We start from the raw sequence: 22,200 nt of genomic DNA on the forward strand, positions 1-22,200 counted from the left end.
AATCGCGCGCCTCCTTTTATGAACCAAATTTCTTGCAGGCATGATGTGGAATTGACACTCAGCGTTTGGGTAATGCGTAGACGTGCAAGGAAAAAAATCACGGGGGATTTAGCCTCTGGGCTGTGTAAGGTGTTATAAATAAAAATATGAATATATAGATTACGCACAACATGGTGCCACCTTGCCGCCATGGAAGGTGGGCTACCTGTTTTTTCGTGACATCGACGGACGGCAGCTTTTCTCGTGTACGGGCCTTCTAACACTATCGCATTAAACAGAACGTCAAGTTTACAAGTTTACTACAGAGGTTCTTAGCCTGTTTCGAGTGTATCAAATACATCTAAATGTGCTGCATTCTTCCCTGCGTCTTCGCTTTATGCGCTTACATCTCATGCACTGTGCTACGCGTAGTCGCGCGAGCATGCTTGTTCAACAGTTACGTCGGCGAGAACAAGCTTCTGCAATTAAGGCATTCAAGAACGTGTGCCAATGCGTTTCTATATTTGTCAAGGCACGCAGGTTTCCTGTGGTGGCTGTGAAACGGGTATTGTTTTCGACTTAGTGTGACCCCCCCCCCCCAAATTTTGTCTTATATTTAATTGTGGCATGAGTTTTGCTATATTGGTGTCCCCATTTTAAGGGCCATCCATTTCGCGCTGCTTCAATACGTGACCACTTTCACTTCCTTTTCTGCCGGTCTGTTGTTGGTAGGCACCGACAGCTCATGGAAATTGCCGTGCCTCCCTATTTTGCAGCGATGCCAGTCACCTTGACGTTAATACGTGTCAGTGTGCAACTTCAGAAGAAGCAGGAGTCTTCTCATTGATCCGGATACTCATTCTCCAGAAATCCACAGTATCTTTTTAGATTCTGAGAACTAGTAAGAGCCCACATTAGCGGCTGACAAGCATGTCTGCGGACACAGGTCGAAGAGAACAACTTAAGCTCGAAACGAAACGCATTTTGATTTGCCCACGGAAGATCTGTGCGGGAGTTTAAAACTTCCCAATGCGTGATAGACAGTCCTAATTATTCATGCACGAGAATCGACTGCTCATCGTGGAAAAAAAAACAACCATTCTGCATGTAACTAAATATTTACCGATATTGGTGCGCAATCACTATTCAAGTGGGTAAACTCCAAGCACGATCTTGCGATGTTTCATGGTTTGTCCTAAATAAAATGAATAAATAAAGAAATGAAAGAAATATCCGCAACTGTGCTTCGAACCCGTGGCAGCGCTAACTCATCAACTTCGCAGGCCACTGAGCGAGAGCACCAGGCTATCGCCGCAAGAGAACGCGCGCCTCATAATAAACTGGAACACACACTTTCACTCTGCATTGCACATTGTTTTGTTTATAAATAATACTTATATCTAATTAATATTCGCGCTTTGAGCCACGTGACGGTAGTGGCAGATAGATGTGCGCTGCATGCGTTTGCGTGGACAACGTTGCGGCAGGAACAGGACACGTGAGCATAGGCCGCCGACGTAGCACATTGGGTAAATCGGCACTGACGATGAAAAAATTGAGGGCTCGGATTAGTCAGTGGACACCTCAATCGCGCTTTAGATCGAGTACGTAGCGGTGGTGTCCAACTGCAAAAAACTGTGTTTTCGCACAATATTTCGTGGTTTGCGTAGCTAAACCGCCACTCATTTTTTTTTTTTCTGAAAAATGTTTCCTGCCACGAAGTTACTGGGCTCTTTTACGAAATGATATGAAAGAGTACAGAAACAAAATAAGCAAATGAGGAAAGGAAATAGATAAATGTAGATACTAATTAGTAGAATAACAAAGATTTGGTGTCACCTGGCAAGCATTCTCTCGGTAATATGTTCGTGGTGAAACCATGTAGCAGCGGTGGCCAGCATTCAACTTCGCGACTATCCTCAAGTGCATTGTTCAGACCGCTGATTGTCACTACATGCCGCGCATTATGCGTCAAGCACAGAGCCTTAAGCTATTACGATCCCAAGTTGAAGTTTTAGAACTTAAAATTGCTCGGTACCTATAGCCATTAGGATTTTTCAAGGCGATATAATTTGTGTAAACCACCGAGAGGAGAAGGATGTGGTGCATTATGTCACCGCCTTAATATGAGACAAAAAACTTTTATTTCCGATCCCTAATCAGCACCGCCCCTTTCGTACCTGTTCGCAAGGCTTCCGCCAAGAAGATTTTAGTTTCAGGGGTCATTGTTCAAGGGAGTATTTTATGACTTATATGTTATGGCGGTGTACATCTTGAAGAAAAATGTATAAATAGGTAATCGAATTCGAGCATAGGCTCATTGCTTTTTACAGCCCCACATCAACCTTTAGTGAAAGGCAGAAGATTGACACGACAGTGTTTCCAGATGGCAGCTAAAACTGACATTTTGCAAGCGTCGAAAATAAGCGAAAGATTTCCATGGCGTAAGCAGGAGAAAAAAAAAAAACGTTCGAGGACTCCTATGCTGCGCCTACGAGTTGACGCGATGGCTTAGCCGTTTGGTGCGTCATCTGATGCTAATGCGACTCTTCAGGTTTTTTTGCTCATCTGGTTTCCATTCAGAGCAGTTTACTCCTTTGAACGAGTTTTTCATTTTCTCAATTGCTGCAATTAATTAATTGATCAATTACACACTTCAAATTTTTTTTAAGTAGCGTCATCAAGCATTGGCTTTTAATGCTGAGCATTCCTAGACCTTTGAACCCAGTTTTTCAAGTTTTTTTTTCTCATTTTCCATTACTTTTATTAATCAATTACAAGTTTATTAACCGGTCATCGCCTATCACACACCAAAAAATCATCAATCACTAGAACCAGAAATTACCACGATAATTTCTTTTTTACGCAGCCCCCAATCATTTCCGACACGCGGTGCAAACTACTGCTACGCAGTGGGCTTTTCGACTGAACGAGCTGCATAGGCTATCACGTAATGAGGTTGAAGTGGAGGGTATTTTCGGCGGGTTATTTGCTGGTGTTAATATGTAACGCGTATAGTCTCATCTACCCTTGGAGAGAGTGGCGAGGCGTTTGCTCTGTAGTGAATGTAGTCAGGCTCACGATGTTGATGATGAACGGTGCCATAAATGTGTTTCATCCCCTTGCTTTCCTTACTCTCGGCGCTGGAAACAAGGAGCTTTAAAGAGTTTTGGGTGGTGTTTTCCAGGCTCAAGATATGAGGTTAGTTAAGAAAATTATGATCACTGTAACGCCGTTGGCGTGAAGCGGACATTGCTTCAGCGAAGCCATCTTCGAAACGAAAGAATGTGAGAGCATGCAAGAACTTGGAACAACCTGATACTCATTGAAAACAAACACACACGCAAATCGGTCTTGGAATTGATTTCAGAATCGAAATCGCAAGTATCGGAGGGTGGCAGAAAGCATACGTGGGTCGGAGAAACGAGGCACTCAGTGGGATGCTATCCCTGAGGCTTCCGGATAGCAGGTGTTTAAGATTGCTTCAGCGAAGTAACCTTCAAAGCGAAGTGCTAAACTATACGAGACGAGTGAGAAATTTTGTTTAGTGAAAGCCCATAGGTATTTATAACGACAGGTGCGAACTGAAGTGATCACGCTTGGCATGAATAACTCTGGCCGTAATGAAGTTCTCGAAATTTTCTATGGGGCCTGATTGAAAGTAACTCCTACTCAACGAATGGTCACCTTGTGCAAGCGAGGTTATATAAATGCCAACAATGCTTTGTGCAGTTCCTTGTATTTTTAAGCACAATTCTTATTCGTAAACTCTGGATGTAAGAAAATGGTGCGTAGACGCTATTGCACCTACACTACTGCTAAATCGTTATTCCATGCAGAAGGTTCGGCTTTAGAAAGCATTCTGTAGACAACGGACGGGAGCTGAAATAAATGTGCATTAAGATATACGCATGTTCCGTGTTCCCGTGTAAGAGAATTGGTTTGGTGGTAGCTCGTACGGAGATTGGAAAATGGTTTTGGCCTAATGTTTACAAGGGACTGTACTGCTTCGGTAGGCTGACTCCGCATCTGGCATCAGAGCCGATGAAGTAAAGGACCATTGTGGTAGTGCATAAATTTTCATGGTATATTGGACAACCTTTGAGGGTGAGATGGCTTGGCGCTTGACTAAAGACCATGTAAGAACGCGGAACAAGCTGCTACTTTTTAAGACAATCCTGAAACGAGGCAGGAGAGGTAGGAAACATTGAATCGCGTCGTCTCCGGACACTGACTACGCAGAGAATGAAGCACGGAGAGATGCTACTCAGCGTTTCAATTTATTTTCGGCTCAACAGAGTATGCAGTCAAATTTAAAACTACAGGAGCTTTGCCGAAGCTCGATGTTGCCGCCAGGCAAGAGGCCACGGTACGGGCGGTGACCACGGCACTTCCCATCACGGTGCCACCCGTGACGAGGGGCCCATGCACTGGCCGGGAAATCAACTCTGCGCCATGCGCTTCTGCCACTCGGTGTCGAAGCCCCCCAGCTCCTCGTAGGGAATGTTCACCAGCTGTTCGCGCTTCATCTCCTCTCCCGTGAACTCATTTCGACTCTTTTCGCTCAGGTGGGACCTGCGGGAAAACGCGTGAGGCATGAAGGGGATGTAACCGTGAGCCAAAGGAGGAGTTTGCTGCACCATACCACAAGGTTGCAGTGTAGACGTGTAATGTCTACGACTTTGAGCTTCTTTTACAGCGAAGCTGTTGGTGACTCACTTATGGCGTGAGCGGCGTCGTTGTCAGCGTAGCACATCACGTGACCATTGTTTGATCATGCGACCATCATTAGCCCATGACGTGACCGGTAAAGCGGCCTCACATAACACCCTGTGAGGGTGAAGTCACGGTCACGTTACGGATCATGTGACGTGACCGGTGACGTCACCGGTAGCGCGGAGCTGTCCGTAGCGCGCTACCCACAAGTGTTCGTGGCATTGCTTCATTCTTACGAGAATAGCGGTATATTACCGGTGACGTCACCGGCAGCCCAGAAGCCGTCCGAGCGCGCTCCACGCACGTGTTCACGAATTCACTGTATCGCGAATCGCAGTGCATTGCCGTTTAAACCAAGGCTTGTAGAAAAAAAATGGAGGGTAACTTAAGTTCCGCCTAAGGATAGGATGCAATAGCGTTAATTAATTAATTCCCAAATATGCGGAATTGGTCCTCCTCAACTTTACATTCATATGTATTTGGGAGTCCTCATACCACTCCTTAAGCCATAATGCAACGATTAAGAGTTGAGGCAATGCCCTGCAGTGGGGGTGCTGTTACGGGGGGGGGGGGGGGGGGTATTGAAGACGAATCGATATTTGAGCTATTTGGTATAGCATCATGGAAAAAATACAAACCACACTCGGGACAACGGAGAAGGAAGACCGAACAACACAAGCGCTTACTCGCAGCTGGGTGTTTATTCAAAAAGCCCGCAAAGAGAGAGAAGCACCACAAACAAAAGAAAAAACCTTCACGCAGGCGCATCAGGATAAGTATTTATGCAGGCGCGTCAAGATGAGAAAACTCCTTTTCATGCAGAACCACCATGGGGTAGGCGACACACGTGTGCTCATTCTTACGGATCTGATAGGCTTCTTAAAGTTAACCTCTGAAGCGCTTGTGTTGTTTGGTCTTCCTTGTCCATTGTCCTGAGTGCGCTTTATATTTTTTCCATGATGGTGGGTCATCTGTGACATAAGGTGCTCTTCCCTAGCAACCTGTCACGATCACCTGCACTTTCCAGTGTGGTTAGTTTGCTTACAATCCAGTGGGTGCGCACGTTATGATGACCCCACGAGGTCATGTGACCTACGTTTCACAGCTAGGTTGCTTCTCAGGAGGTGGATGACTGGGCTACCCTACGTCACCTATTTATATCTTACAATGCCGAAGCCGCAACGCCAACACCGAATTTTCTTGTTTTTCCATGGTTGGTGGGCTGCCTGAAATGTGGCAAATTGGAAAGCACAAACCGCATTTTATTTAATTGGTGGGCCGCACTATTTCTATGGGACATCTTGCAGTGGACTACATCATATTGTCACCGATAAACGGTCGAATCACTCAAACCAGGTTTTAATTAAACGTGCTGGGCATGCAAGACAGCGAGGAGCTCGAGCGAGGAAGAAGATAACCTCTAGCCCCTAGAATGCGCAAGGCACGGCAAATCCTATCTAAAACAGTTCGGCCGCAGTATGGCGCCACTGGATTCATTGGTACTGTGGCATTACTCCCCCTCTCTGAAGGGCAACGACTCGGTGCCGCAACAATAAGAAGCAGAAAGGCAAGGGACGGCGAATGTTCCGGCGGCTGGTGTAGACACGCCTGAAGAGCTAGCGGGCGTGGTACGGCTTCATCCGTGCGGCATGGACGACTTCGGTGGTCGGCCCTCTAGAGGAGTGCACTGTTCCCCGGGGAGAACTTCATAGTTCACCTCACTGACTTGCGGAGCACCTCGTAGGGGCCAAAATATCGCCGTAGAAGCTTTTCGGAGCGCCCACGCATGCGGATTGGGCTCCACACCCAAACTTGTTCGCCGGGCTAATAACGCACATTTCGGTGGCAAAGGTTATAGCGCCGAGCGTCGAGAACTTGCCGGTGCCGGATGCGCTCTCTAACTAGTTGGCAGGCGGCCTCAGCGTAACGAACGAATTGGGCAGCACCCATAACTGAGCAGGTAGTGCTAGCTGGAAGCAGCACTGCATCCAGCATGGGTGTGGCTTCGCGACCATGTACTAAACGAAAAGGAGTGAAGCATGTCGTTTCCTGGACTGCAGTATTATAGGCAAATGTGACGTAAGGGAGTATGACTTCCCAGTTCCGGTAGTCCGCATCGACATACATGGAAATCATGTCGGCGATCGTCTTGTTGAGCCGTTCGGTGCGGCCGTTGGTTTGAGGGTGGTAAGCGGTTGTCTTGCGGTGACTGGTGCCGCTCAGGCGCATAACCTCCTGCGTAAGGGCCGAGGTGAACGCTGTTCCCCTGTCAGTTAAAACGATGGTGAGTGCACCGTGACGAAGCACAATGTTTTAGATAAAGTTCCCAATTTCGTCAGCGGTACCACGGCGAAGAGGTTTAGTTTCACAGTATCGGCTGAGGTAGTCAGTGGCGACCACAATGTAGCGGTTACCCCGTGAGGACACCAGAAATGGGCCGAGTAAGTCCATGCCGACTTGATGGAAGGGGAGCTGAGGCGGATCAATAGGCTGCAGTAGGCCGGCTGGCTTAGTCGGCGGCGTCTTGCGACGCTCGCACTCGCGGCAAGTTCTTACGTAATGCTTCACAACTGCAGCAACCCTGGGCCAGTAGTACTTTTGCCGTATTCGTGCCAAAGTTCGACAAAAACCCAGGTGACCAGAAGATGGGTCATCATGGCACGCCTGCAGGACTTCGTCGCGAAGAGCCGTAGGCACGACGAGCAGATACACAGCTTCTATCGGGCTGTAACTTTTCTTATACAGGATGCCGTCGCGTAAACAGAACGACGGAAGTCCGCGTGAGAAGATTCGTGGGGGAGATTGAGCGCTTCCTTCGAGATACTCAATGAAGGGCCGTAGTTCACTGTCGTCTCTTTGGGGTTGAATCAGAACGGACGTGGAGATGGCGCCAAGAAAAACTGAATCGTCGTCGGGGTCAGCTCGGGGGTCCTCGATAGGAGCATGAGACACAGTCGGCATCACTGTGCTTCCTACCACTTATAGACGATGGTGACATCGAATTCCTGAAGTCGAAGGCCTCAGCGTGCACAGGCCACAGATGTATGGGGCGTGCAAGCCGTCCCGAGGGATCTTTGAGGTTCGCCAGGCAACAGAGCGAGTGGTGGTCGCTGACGACCCTGAAAGGGCGGCCATATAAGTACGGGCGGAATTTGGTCACTGCCCACATAACGGCCAGGCATTCTTTTTCGGCGGTGGAATAGTTTGCCTCAGACCGTGACAAGTTGCGGCTCGCGTATGCGATTACGCGTTCGAGACCATCCTACCACTGCACGAGGACCGCACCGAGGCCGATGTTGCTGGCGTCTGTGTGCAGTTCTTTGGCGGCCGACTCGTCGAAGTGTCCAAGGATGGGCGTACTTTGGAGACGCGTTCGGAGGTCTTCAAAGCCTTCTGTTGCTCCAGGCCCCAGAAAGACGGTTCGGAATCTTTCGTGAGGCGGGTAAGGGGTTCAGCGATCTCGGAGAAGTTCTGCACAAAACGCCGATAATAGGCGCAGAGATTCAGAAAGCGGCGTACGCTTAGCTTATCGGTGGGCAAAGGAAACTCAGCCACGGCGGCTGTCTTATCGGGGTTGGGGCTAACCCCTTTAGCACTCACGATGTGGCCCAGAAACTTCAACTCTTCGAAAGCGAAGTGACACTTTTCGGGCTTCAGAGAAAGACCGGCCGACCGAATTGCTTCGAACACAGCGCGCAGGCGTCTCAGGTGCTCTTCGGACGTATCAGAGAAGATGACAACGTCATCCAAGAACACGAGACAGGAATGCCATTTCAGATCGGCAAGAACGGTATCCATCATCCGCTGGAAGGTTCCAGGAGCCGAGCACAGGTCGAAAGGGAGCACCCGGAATTCGTACAAACCGTTCGGTGTAATAAAGGCTGTCTTTTCCCGGTCGCGTTCGTCCACCTCGATTTACCAATAGCCGCTGCGTAAATCTAGCGATGAGAAGTACTTGGCGTGGCACAGCCGATCCAGGGAGTCATCAATGCGCGGCTGAGGATAAACATCTTTTTTTGTGACTTTGTTTACACGTCGGTAATGAACGCAGAACCGTAGGGTTTCATCTTTCTTTGCTACTAGAACAACAGGCGACGCCCACGGGCTCGTCGACGGCTGTATCACGTCGTCCCGGAGCATTTCTTGAACTTGGCGGGGAATGGCATCACGCTCCTTTGGAGAGATCCGGTAAGGCGGCTGACATAACGGCCGCTGGTTGGCGTCGACTATAATCCGGTGCTTTGTGAGCGGTGTCTGCCTAACCTTAGAGGTCGGGGCGAAGCAGTCACAGAAAGACTGGATAACGCTTTCGAGGCAGCGTTTCTAATTACACGGGAGGTTCGGGTTCATTCCAGTTTTTATGGGAGTGGTCGGTGCCTCCACTGATGCCGAGGCTTCGGACAAAGAGTGCTGTCCCGCGAAGTCGCCGAGTACTTCGAAATACGCAATAACTGTTCGGCCCGGCAAACACTGAGGTTCACAGCCAAAATTGGTTACCAAGAGCTCGGTTCGGCCATTGTTCAGCTCAACAATTCCGCGAGCAACACAGACTTGCCGACTAAGGAGCAGCGACATGTTGGTTTCAGCAATGCTACGAGTTCCAGTGATGTTGTCGCAATCTACGGTAACAAACATGCTAGCTCTCGACGGGATTAATACGTGGTCGTCAAAGACGGGTAACTTAGTCCCGCGTGGCTCGGGATTGCCGTCAAAAGGGGGTTGAGTGGAAAACGACACGACAAGCTCCTGAAGGTTGATGACAGCACCGTACTCCTGAAGGAAATCCAAACCAAGTATCAAGTCTTTGGAGCACTCGGGCAGCACAGCAAAGCAACCAGGGAAAGTAGCACCGCGGATCTGGATTCCTGACGTGCAGACGCCAATTGGCGTAACCACATGGCCGCCGGCGGTGCGGATCTGTGGTCCAGACCAAGGGGTCAGAACCTTTCTGAGGGCCGTGGCTAACCGACTGCTCATTACAGAAAAATCAGCGCCGGTATCCTCAAGTGCGGTCACATCGCGATTATCAGCGATTACTGGGATTTCGACAGACACCAGTCGGTCGTAGCACATCGTTGTCGTTGAAATCGTCGGGTGGAGGCTCTTGACTTGATCCAATAGCGGCGGCCCTACCCCCGGGGGACGCCGTCTTCAGTTTTCCCGATGTGGGGACGCGCCTCTGAACTGGCTAGAAAAAGACGGGCGGCTTGGCGAAGAAAACCGGCTTGGGGATGGCGACCGGGACTGGCGTCGCCGCGAGGTCGTTGGCTGCACGTTATCGGACAGATACTGCTCGATGTCCCGCGGCCGTTCTCCGTAGCGTGGTCGAGGTGCGTCAGGTGAAAACCCCCTTAAGCCCATTTTGCGGTAGGGGCAGTGGCGGAGGATGTGGCCGGGCTCCCCGCAGTGGTAGCAGAGCGGCCTATTGTTTGGCGTGCGCCAAACGCGCGCTTTGCTCATGGTGGTCAGGGGCTCCTGCGGTACGACGGGTACAGCTGCAGTTGGGTACCGCGGTGAAGGCACAGGAGTGACGGGGAAAAAGGCTTGACTCACTGGCCCAGGACGACTTTGTAGTGCTTGACTGCATGTCATCACATAGGGCGCTGGCTGCGGAGCTGGTGGCGACTGAACAGCTCGCCGGACTTCATCTCGGACCACGTCCGGTATGGCAGCGACGCTTGCCTGTGGAGCTTCGAAGCGAAGTTTCTCGAGTTCTTCGCGCACCAGGCTCCTCACAAGCTCTCCAAGCTCCTCAGTGGGTAGCGACGAGGGCGTATAGTGGTGAGCGGCTGCTACACTAGCCTGACGGCCGTAGTGCGCGCCCTGTTCTTGCAGAGAACGCTCCATGCTTGTTGCCTTTTTGGAAAAGTCGGCCACCGTTCTTGGTGGGTCACGTACCTGTCCGGCAAACAATTGCTCTTTGACGCCGCGCATCAAGTGGCGTACCTTCTTGTCCTCGGGCATAGCAGGGTCGGCGCGATTGAAGAGCCGCGTCATGTCCTCGATGAACATGGTGACGCTCTCATTCGGCTGCTGCGACCTCGATTGCAAGGCGATTTCAGCCTTCTCCTTTCGTTCGCTGGTGCTGAACGCGGCTAAGAGCTCTCGGCGAAAGATCTCCCAGTTAGTGAAGGAAGCTTCGTGGTTCTCATACCACGTCTTGGCCGAGTCCTGTAGGGCGAAGTACACGTTCCGCAATTTGCGCTCGCCGTCCCACTCGTTGAAGCCCGCCACACGGTCAAAGCTGGCCAACCAGTCTTCGACATCCTCAAACCTCTCACCGTGGAATGATGGGGGCGGCTGAGGTGTGTGAAGGACGAACGGCGGGACATTCCCAAAATGCTGACCTGTCTGGCTAGCCGTAGTGGACGTCATGGCCCTTGCTGATCTTGCGAGTTGACCGAACTCTGGTTGTAGGCCTCGCAGCCGGCGGCTCGCCTTGTGGATTGGTGTTGTATCCACGCGTTGGGAACTGACGTCAAGAGTGTCCTCGAGGTCGGCGTACATGGACCATAACCCCGCACCTCCACCAACTATGTCACTGATAAACGGTCGAAGCACTCAAACCAGGTTTTAATTAAACGTGCTGGGCGTGCAAGACAGCGAGGAGCTCGATCGAGGAAGAAGATAAAAACTTCTAGCCCCTAGAGTGCGCAAGGCACGGCAAGTCCTATCTAAAACAGTTCGGCCGCAGTATGGCGCCACTGGATTCATTGGTACTGTGGCAATAGGGAGTATGATTTCTGCTCGTAAACAAAATACTGGAGGAGACCCTTAAGCTCCGTCGTAAAGGGCGCCTCCACATGTTTTTGAAAATTCCGCGCTATTCAAGTATTTAAGTCTCTATAGGCTGCAGGTAAAGCATGCCAAGTGTTTTTGCGCTAGCATTTAAAATATTGACGTAATCGACGATTGAATTTTAGGCTTGTTCTCATAGCAAAAGAGCAGTGAGGAGAAGCTCGGTGTGATGACATGGAAGGTAAGATTTCAAATTTCCGCTGCCGCCAAATCACCCTACCGTACCTAGTTGGATGTTAATAGGCAGCGCTCGGAGGCCTGTGCCTTTGATGGCGTTGGTTTTTTCCCTTGAAAGCAAGCGTTTGTGCGTGGGAAATGTACTGGTACCAAAGGTTAGATGCCAGTGTCTTTTTTTTATTGTGGTAGTGAAGTTTGCATATTGTGTTTGTTTCACGCTGAACAGGTAAGGAAGAAATAAAGACGTGAACATACAAAAATGTCTGCTTGGCCAGTTAAGGTATGAGGCCACTATGTCGGAAAAGAGTTATTAGAAAATAAAAACAGCAAATTAGTGGGCTGTTTAAAATCCATATTGTTTTATTCTAAAGAATTGAAAAAGATAAAAAACGAATATCCATACTTTGCAGAAGACGTGCAAAATATACATTTGACGCCAGCCGTTATACCTTAAATTTAGTGCGCGACAATGAACATTACTCCTGCAGCAGTATACATAGAGTGAACTGTGCAAGGAAGCAACATAACTATTGTATAATGAATTTTCACTCTATAATATTGAAATGGGTAAAAACAATGGCTTTATGTAAACTTTTTTAAAGAAAAAATGCACCTCTACAAAAGTAACAATTTTACTTATTGTGGTTCATTGGTGAGCTACATGTAAGGAAAAAAGTGAAAAGTTTTAGAAAACTATGTACAAGAAGGAGGATAGGACTGTTTACAGAAGAATGTACCGCAAAACAATGATTTTCGTGCAAAAGAACAGAAGAGCTTGGGAATAATTACAAATGCCATAAAGCAAAGTCCAGGAGACTTGCACCGTCGTTAGCGTACGTTGTGGACGAAAAAATGCCCAGCTAGAGCAGCAATCTAGGTGGGCCACCTAGGTCACGTGACCTTGTGGCGTCATCAGAACCTGTCTACCGCATTTTGAGCATGCTGCCCACCGTGGCAGGTGAACGTTAATGTTTGGCTGCTCGGCAAGAGCAACCTGGGTCGCAAAAGCCACGCCGGCAGGAACACCTGCCATGGAAGCGCAGTGGCGCATCGCTTGACCGCTGCACCACTGCGCCAGGAGTGGTATGAGGAATTCCAGGGATCTATGAAGGCTAAGTCGAGAACGAACCATTTCGCATGTATGGGCACTAACCCATTAATGCTATTGCGTCATACCCGTAAGGCAGAGCTCAGTGTCCCCTCCAATTTTTTTTTCTAGAACGAAACGCCTTTCCAACAGCCGGACGTATTCGTCAAAAAGCTGGCTAGTCGTTCAAGTGATACGTGCCACTTGTTCTATATTGTTTTTAGTGCGCTAGCACTAGATACCTCCAAAGTTGGGGTTGAGAATGGCAGGCTGTCCACAAGCCGGTGGTCAGGTTGCCACATGGCCACCCTGGTCGGTGGGCAAGGGGAAAGGAAGGAAATCTGAGAGTACACTTAAGCTCCACTTTAAGTGTATGACGCGATAGCCTTAATGGATCAATGCTCATATACGCGGAATTAGTTATTCTCGACTTTGCATTCATAGGACCTTGGGAGTCGTGATACCGCTCTTGGCAGAGTGGTGCAGCAGTTAAGCGATGCGGCACTGCCCTCCCATGGCAGATGCTGCTGTGGGTGGGGCGTATGCGACCCAGTTTGCTCTTCTCGGAAAACCTCTCATGACCAGTCATTATTTCACTGCCACCTGCCGTGGTGGTCAGTTTGCTAACAATCCGGTGGGCAGGTTGCGATGACGACACAAGGTCACGTGACTTAGGTGGTCCGCGTACATAAGTTGCTTTTCCGGGTATTTTTCACTCACAACGCCGACGCCAGATTTCCTGCAGAAGAGGAGCCTTAACGCTGGTTTTGAGGGTTTTTGACCAAACCGTTTGTTCACTGGGTCCGTGATTCGCTCCGCCGACCAACAACGTATTCGCCTTGTGCGGTAAACTGCAATTCTGGCCCCCCTGTTTTAACCAACTACTGCTGTGTTGCAAGGCTGACTAACCCTTCAGTGCGCCCCAAACGTCTTTTGTAGCTTTTGCGAGCATTTTAGACATTAAATAGGAACAAAAATGTACGTAGAAGGTAAAAACAATTATTATCAGGGAGATTAACTCTGCTTTCATCGACATGTGGAGGTATACTGCCATGTACTAGTATCAGCCGTTCAGATTTTTTTCTACAGACTTACCACACACTGAACAGGTGTCAAGGTGTCATGTTCTTGGTTAAATTTGTTTCAATAGCTTCGAGTTCTAACACACTCTGATCTAGCTACAAAGAGCAGGGCACTGCCCCTTGAGTCGTCGTAGAACGAGTAACTCCTGATCTGGCTTTCGCAATTTCTGCAGTTCAGGAATTTCCAGTTCTGCAGTTTGCTTCTTTCCCATCGAACTAATCCAGCTCTCAACTTCGTCGCTTTCGGGCACCGCGTAGCATCGGCGCACGCCAGTAGCGGAAACAGTGGCGGTTGAAACCCTACAATATACTGGGCGATTTTTTCAACGTTTACAGATTTGCATTTCAAAAACTGTGAGAGGTAAGTTTGTGCGTTCTGTGCACTTGGGTTGTACAGCAAGGCAGACATCACGTATCTGATAGAGCTTAATGATTAGACAATTAACTGCAACGAGCTGATCGCCATTTTTATTGTAAGGGGCAATATGATATCGTGGAATTCGGACCGTCATCATCAAAAGTGAGGCCCCTTTTTAGAATGTTTTAGTCGGCAATGTGGTTCGAAATATCAAGCGAAAAAGAAACACGCATTTGAAATATTGTTGAGTTGGCTTTCCCTCATTCCATTAAAAAAATGATGTTACTCACCTTTCTTATGCGTCAAATACAGACGTCGTTTGTGTATTTGATTACGTGAAAGAATTTAACGTGATTTTGGCGACAATGCGACGCGCAGTGACACCATTTTATGATATGCAATGTGGAAAAGCCCATTAAAACAAGTTTTCAAATACACATTTTCTCATGGCGCTCGGCTGCTGACCCGAAAGACGCGGGCTCGATCCCGGCCGCGGCGGTCGAATATCGATGGAGGTGAAATACTTGAAGTCCGTGTACTGTGCGATGTCAATGCACTTCAAAGAACCCCAGGTGGTCGAAATTTCCGGAGCCCTTCACTACGGCGTCTCTAATAGCCTGAGTCGCTTTAGGACGTTAAACCCCAATAAACCAAACCAAACCAAAGCAATCTTTCCTTTCGATAATTCGAAGTCCATTGCGTATTAAGAAAATTTAAAAACTAGGTTCACTTTCAATGCTGACGGCCTTTCATTTCGTAGTGTAATATTTCATTATAATATCAAAAGTAAAATCAGTGATTATTTAATTGCAGTTATTTAATCGCATAATCAGTATGCTCTATCCCGGAAATACTGTCCGTCTTGCAGTACAGTCATGGATAAATGTTTGCGGGATGTAAATTTTCAGAAAAAATTGTTGCGCTGTGAACACGCGCAGCTTGTTAGTGAAATGCATAGAAGCACGAGGACACATGTGTTTTCCATCCTCTATAACAGTATCATTTGACTGGCTAATGAGACAACAAAGTACTTTAGTTTGGGATGCAGGCACAGGCCACTGTGGGGGAAATGGGGAAAACGTTAAAAATAACAATTGTGAGTAACACTGTTTTGACACCGTGGTTTCGGACGCCCATATTCTGTACCGCGAAATCCGTCGCATAACCTGGCTGCCTAACTGGTCGCAATGGCTTTGCTTGCCTCACAGCAGCTATAGTTCACATCGTCGGTTGTGCGCTCATAATTCTTACTGATGGCAGCTCGCTGTCGAGCCTGTTTCTGAGGGCCTCATGGTACCACCAAGAAGGCAGGCGGACCTCATACACGCGCTCACCTGTCTCCGATGTGGCGTCCAACGCTTAGCTGCCGGACACCAGTGCGGCTGTCCTCGTAGGTGGCGACGGTCTCGACAGCACCGTTGCCTGCCTCCCGTGAAAAAGCCGTGGCCCGGACTATCTGCACGTTGACGGCGGCACAGTAACGAGATATTCCACTTGGAATGCAGCCGCCGTTCGAGTTCTTTGGTTTAACCGCTTAACAAGCTCCGAATTAAAGCCCAAGAATGATTTACGCGCCTTTTTTTCGCAAGTAAGCGGCTGCGTTTTTATGGAGGCAAAACGCTAAGGCGCCCGTGTGCTGTGCGATGTCAGTGCACGTTAAAGATCCCCAGGTGGTCGAAATTATTCCGGAGCCCTCCACTACGGCACCTCTTCTTCCTTTCTTCTTTCACTCCCTCCTTTATCCCTTCCCTTACGGCGCGGTTCAGGTGTCCAACGATATATGAGACAGATACTGCGCCATTTTCTTTCCCCCCAAAACCAATTATTATTATTATTATTATTATTAGGTAAGCAGATGGTGGCGCCGCACGTGAGCTCAGCCGTTAGCAATGGGGGACACCCTGCAACTTTCCATTGCCCACTGTAAGCGTAGCGTAATCTACGGTCCACAGTTGTAAATGTACTAGGTACAGTGACAATAAGGTAAAATCCTGTTCATGCGCCTATCAGAGTTCGATTTGTTGAAAGGGGCTACTGTGGGCAGTATCAAAACGGAGATGTTCCAGAACCGCTGGCAGAGAATGTGTATGCAGTTCATGTGGCACAAAATCTACTCGCACTAGCATAAAATGCATTTTACTATGTCTTTGAAAGAGAGCCAAAGAACCAATTGCTCCTGGGATATAGTGCCGAGTGTGTACTGTGCACAGGGACAGTTGCTGTCCACTGCTTCGCGAGTTGAGTTGAGTGGAGTGGTTGTAAGCTACCGGTGGGATTCGACAGTTTGCTTACGAACCACAGCGGCAGCTAATTCTCAAGGGCCACAAGCCTTTGGTGTGGCTCGTGGAGTTTACTGTCTTCTCAGTACGTCTTTGACTTTACGCCATGAATCATTGCGTACGAACGCTCCGGCTTTGTTTTTTTTTATTATATTCCCCGAGTCCTCCTGACCCGGTGGATAAGTGAGGAAACGGGGCTCTCCGGTGAATAACTTCCCTCCCTTGCCACGTGACCACTAATTTAAGAGCAGGTCTAATTCATAAGCTACTGCTTATAAAGCGCAGCTGTCGCTGCGTACTAGATGGAGCAAGCGTAAAGCTTATTAGGCACTTTGCGAAGCTGTTCTTTCCAATGCGAAAAAAATAACCAGTAATAGATGTCAAGGCGAAAACTTAAATGGCTTTTTCTAAATGTACAACTTTAAGCTAGAATCTCCTTCAGAAATCCCAAATATACGTGGATAAGTGGTTACTGTTTGAATCAGACAACATACGTAACATTGCAAAAGGTCACCCGAAATCTCGTGCGAACTACAATGGAATATGTGTCATACACGTGTGGTTTTGCAAGATGTTTTCGAATACATGAATTATACTTTTCATCATAACTTCCTCGCAACGCTAAGCCTGACCGAGTTTGAGTGCTCAATAACGGCAGCCTTCTTCCCACGCATTTTTTATCCACCAGCGCCCCCTTACAGGTTTTTCTACACACGCTCCTCGAAGAGCTACAGTTATAAAATATTGTGACGTGTTCCCCAGAGCCTCCAAAGGAGTGGTTCAAGCTGCTATCTCCAACATCCTAGAGCATAATTTTAATCTGCGACACCAGTTACATGAGACACACGGTAGACAATATGCTGAGTGGGTCACCTTCACTTATGTTGAGTACAATACCCAAGTTTTTTTAAAGTTACCTTAGTCAGTGGTGCACATTACAGACAAATTTGAAAGAGACCTAAAGTGGCTTCCAAAGATTCATTCATTACGGCAGAAGTTTAAACTCAGGTTCTTCTTTCTCCTAACCATTCGCGACAGTTTCGTGGCGGAGTAAGACTTGTTTGTGACAAAATAATTTTCAAAGCTCCCCGTCCACGACCCGTGCTGCTACCTCAAGTGTGCTGTTTTGTATGGACAACAGTGTTTGACAAGACAAACGTTATTCAGTAGTCGCTACGCGCTTGGTGAAAGCCAAAATATGAGTCTTGATTTCGAGCATCTTGCTTATTTCATGGAGAGGGTTTACGACTGCAGTTTCCAGTTTAGCCATTCGGCGCGCTCATGAAAGGTGTTCCAGGAGTTGATGGGAAGCCACGACTGCAGCCACGTAACTATAGCGGCAGTTTCGATTTGCATTTTTTCACCGCTCTAAATTGTTTAGCTGATTTATCTGGCAAACGGATCATTAAATTCTGCAGAATATAGAGTCCAACGAATATAATACCTTCATACAATGGAAATGTTTATGGCGAACCGCAGATTGTCTTTGAACGAGTGAGCGACTTTCATTGACAGCAGCGACAAAGGAAGCTTTTATAAATAACTGTGATTCCAATGCCAAGGACCAAGCGAGCAAAGTACTCGCTTCAAGAAGTGCTTATGGTAAGCCGCTGTAGCGTTACTTGAGGAGTCCTGCCTGGCGGACGGCGAGAAACGCTACCGGAAGAAACAAGAAACCGGCTATATGAAAACGAAACTCCTCAAATTGAGGAATTGGTTTTGGGGGAAAGGAAATGGCGCAGTATCTGTCACGCATATCGGTGGGCACCTGAACCGCGTCGTAAGGGAAGGGATAAAGGACGGAGTGAAAGAAGAAAGAGGTGCCGAAGTGGAGGGCTCCAGAATAATTTCGAACACCTGGGGATCTTTAACGTACCCGCCGCGGGGACTCACTGGTTAGCGCGCGGGGCTACTGATCCGGAGTTTCCGGGTTCGAACCGGGCCACGGCGGCTGCGTATTTATGGAGGCAAAACGCCAAGGCGCTCGTGTGCTGTGCGATGTCAGTGCACGTTGAAGATCCCCAGGTGGTCGAAATTATCCCGGAGCCCTATACTACGGCACCTCTTTCTTCTTTCACTCCCTCCGTTAACCCTTCCCTTACGGCGCGGTTCAGGTTTCCAACGATATGCGAGACAGATACTGCGCCATTTCCTTTCCCCAAAAATTCAATTATTATTATTACTACTACTATTATTATTATCTTTAACGTGCGCTGTCCTCGCACACCACACGGGCGCTTTATCGCTTCACCTCCATCGAAACGCGGCCGCCACAGTCGTGTTCGAACTCGGTAATTCCGTATCACTAACCGAGCGCCCTAACCACTGAGCCACCGCGGCTGGTAGACACACTGCCGCTAAAGCCGTGCTCAAATTGTGAATTAGCTCTTTTTTCGCAATGTGTAAGAAGTCTTAATTACAGACAGCTTATCTCGCATTCTCGGTCTGGTCCTAACTTGTAAACCTACATGTGCGCTTCCCAAAATGATAAATCTGGTGAATACATAGCTAAAGCTCTGTGTATATGAAGCACACTCGGAGAGCAGCCGTTTAACTACATCTTTTGAACTGGAAAAAAAGCCATGCTAATTACCACAGCCCAGTGAGGCTGTATAGGAGTAATATTTCAGCAATGAAAATACGTTCAATGGGCGTCTAATAGTGTTTTTTTTTTCAAAAGTGAATCCAATACGAATAGCATACATTTGGTACGGAACCGAACATAGGATAGAAAGTGAATCGAATAGTGATAAACCCGAACCGAACGAATACCAATCGAGCATTCGCGCGAATATTCATAGCTTCTGCGATTATTCGTAAAAAACGACAATTCCTGCGAAACGGGGAATCTCTAGAGGCGGCGATCCGGTTGGGTGTTACAAGTCGCGGATTTATAGGTTTCAAAGCACGCAGCCCTTTACTAGGACGGGTCAACACAATCTCAGTGTATTTCCTAACATGAAATTGTATGACCTTCCTGTCAAACACAAAGAAAAAGCGCCCTTTTGCTCCTGATGACGAGGAATAATATAGCGCCGCTTATCATTAGATGAGAGATGTGAGAGGTAAGAGCCATGGCCTCCGGGATGGAGCATTAAAGCGGGGTTTCCTAAACCTGACAGCCCTGCTGTGTTGCCTAATATTGGACACCATGTAAGAGCATCATAAACGCGGTGATTCGAATGGACCTCGTAGCGGCACTGAAGCCTTCATCCTACATAGTCTGATAGCAGAAGCAAGCTATGCGGCGTCGGAGTGCGTCCTGTTATCCAAAACTTTCGGAAAACTTGAAACTATACTCGATATGGTGCGAATAATTTCCACGTGCGCGATCTGTTCCTTTAAAGAATCGAATACGTGGATATTCGATTCGAAGTTTGACAATTTCGAGTATTCAAGCACCCTCTAGAAATAACGAGCTGCTGTCCGCGTGCGCGGGTGTAGTGTGGGACGGAAAATCCATCAAATTGGTGAGGGTTATGTCGCAGAAGAGTGCACCCACCTCGGGGTGTGCATTACTGGTGATGCTTCTCTGCTGCACCACGCATCGGGTGGAGCTGCCTTTCTGCGTGACGCTAGTCATCACGGTCTTGGCGCTGCACGAATTCTCCACCTGCGTGGTCGATCACAAAAATGGCTGGTGTTCAACGTTTCGTGAACCAAGTTATACGAGCGAAAGCTCTGTTAAGCATCGTCTCCACTGTCTCAAATCAAATGTCAATTTCAAGAGTAAAGGTCAAGGGCCAAGGAAACGGCAAAAAGAAATTCGGGAGCGGCTACTGTGCGGGCAGTCGGCAGAAAAGCTGTCCGGTTAGGTTGACGGCAATGTTGGTTGATTGGCTCGGTGTAGTCACGTGACGTGCACAGCCCCCATGAGAAGGAATCTTTGTCTTTATGAACAAAAAAGAACGCTGGAAAAATAAATACTTGTTTCCCCTGGGAGCGTAGGCAGCATTCCAAGATTCTGGTAGCTCCGTTTCGTTGGCTGTCTGCCGTGATGTGGCCGGCGTCCGCCAACGGGGTTAAACTACCGGCAGTTTCCTGAGGGCTAGTTTGCCGGCTGCCTGCGGGTATTTTGCCGACTGCCGGCACAGTAGCCTCATCGAAAAAAAAAATCAAAAGTAACTCCTTTGGACACAGCAGTTTTTCGATACAACTATGTCACTGAGTGGAGCGCGTACTTAAGTAGGTTGGTTCTTTTCCGATGAGCAACCCTGCCCAGGCGACGACAGTGTGAATCGCATCTCAGTCTTTCAGCGTGAGGTACAGACCAAAATTCAGTGCACGCTACCAGCTACAATTTAGCGCACGCTACGCCAACGGCACAGAAGAAAGGGGCAGTCTAGCGAGAGCTGTAAATAATTCTTTTGAGGAATTGCCTCGGTTACGCAATATTTTTCAGCGGTTTCAGACGCCTAGTCAAAGAAAACGCAGTAGCCTGACAACGAAAGGCGCATTTCGTATTCCTACCGTCTTGTTGCGGACAGTGAACGTGCAGTCGCTGGTGACAGTAGCTCGCACCTTGCTCTTTATGGTGATAGACTGCCGCATGCGGTGGTCGCCGCCGTGGCAGACCGTGATGCTCGGCTGCAGGTCGTCGGTCAGCGGGTGACTGGAGGCACTGCTGGGAGGCGACTTGGCGCGATTGGCCATGCGGACGTGCTTCGGCGAAGCGCCGCTCATGGCTCTTAAATTTAGGCGCCTGGTAGCCTTAAGCCCAGGCGAAGCAGCTCGCGATGGCGACGAGCGCGGCGGGCTGAGGAGCAGAGGCTACGATGATGATGACTGCTGGCGCGTCACGCAGCTACCTGCTGGTGCAGTTTGCAGAACACTAGCCATTGGGCGGCCGAGGAAGAGAAAGAAATGTCTACTGACGGGGAAAGTCGGGTGGTCGGCAGCAAGAACACGTCTTTGGCCTATTACTAGATTCGAACGAAGAGGATAAATGAAAAGAGAGGAAGTTTCGAGAACTCATCCGCTCAGACACTGTCAGTTAATCTGTCTCCCATTTTTTTCGCTCTCTCATTTTTTTCGTGTTGTAATGTTTTTCGTATTTCTGTATAATTGTGCCATGATGCACATGTGTTATTTGTTTGTAACCGCATTTTTATCGCACTGCGTTTATATGTGCTAGATTTCTTGTCCGGTCTTTAGTAGTTTATGCCGACACTAGACTTTTTTTTTTTACTATGTTCCGAACTAGTGTTCTCATTACATCTTTCTCGCTTCTGAATCTTCACCTGTTTTTACGACGTCGTATTCGTTACTATTCTTGATAGGATTTTTTATATGTTATGTATGTCTGTGTGCTATGTGCTTCATTTATTGTCCCCTCCACCAAGTGATGCCCTCCTTCGAGTATTTTTAGCAGTACTTCTAACAAAGAAATTACTAGAGGTGGACAATTTTCACGTGCTTTGTGTTTAAAGTAGGCTCAGGTGTATCCTGCTAAGCAAACCTACTTTGGAGAACCCCGACTTTTTCTTGGCATGGCCAAGTCGGGATCGGTCCTCACCGCCATGCTGCCAAATGAGACTGCACCACCTCTAGACTGCCTAGTTTCAGTGTTTGCGTTTTTTGGTAGCGAATGTGTAAAATAGGACATTCGTTAGGTTGGGGCAACCTAAAAAGAAAGTAATAAGCCCCTGCCTGCACTACTAACGTACAACAGGCTTATCCAATTAAAGATAAATGAAAAGGCCCGAAGGCAATGATATAATTTTA

At 48.3% G+C, this 22,200-nt stretch overlaps 1 protein-coding gene across 2 annotated transcripts; it reads right to left on the reverse strand.

The window, feature by feature from the left end:
* Positions 1 to 4,243: 4,243 nt before the first annotated feature.
* On the reverse strand, positions 4,244 to 21,271 carry LOC144107014 (myeloid leukemia factor 2-like). Of its 2 annotated transcripts, none has more exons than XM_077639991.1 (4): positions 20,947 to 21,271; positions 19,979 to 20,089; positions 15,532 to 15,653; positions 4,244 to 4,554 (listed from the first exon to the last, which is right to left on the reverse strand). In XM_077639991.1, the coding sequence occupies exons 1-4, from the start codon at positions 21,157 to 21,159 to the stop codon at positions 4,422 to 4,424; spliced, it is 579 nt and encodes a 192-aa protein (XP_077496117.1). In that variant the 5' UTR covers positions 21,160 to 21,271; the 3' UTR covers positions 4,244 to 4,421. The 2 variants fall into 2 exon arrangements, with proteins under 2 accessions (XP_077496117.1, XP_077496118.1); XM_077639992.1 differs by having other exon boundaries at positions 20,998 to 21,269.
* Positions 21,272 to 22,200: the final 929 nt, after the last annotated feature.

The sequence above is a fragment of the Amblyomma americanum genome, chromosome 10 (assembly GCF_052857255.1).
Source record: "Amblyomma americanum isolate KBUSLIRL-KWMA chromosome 10, ASM5285725v1, whole genome shotgun sequence".
Lineage (NCBI taxonomy): Eukaryota > Metazoa > Arthropoda > Arachnida > Ixodida > Ixodidae > Amblyomma > Amblyomma americanum.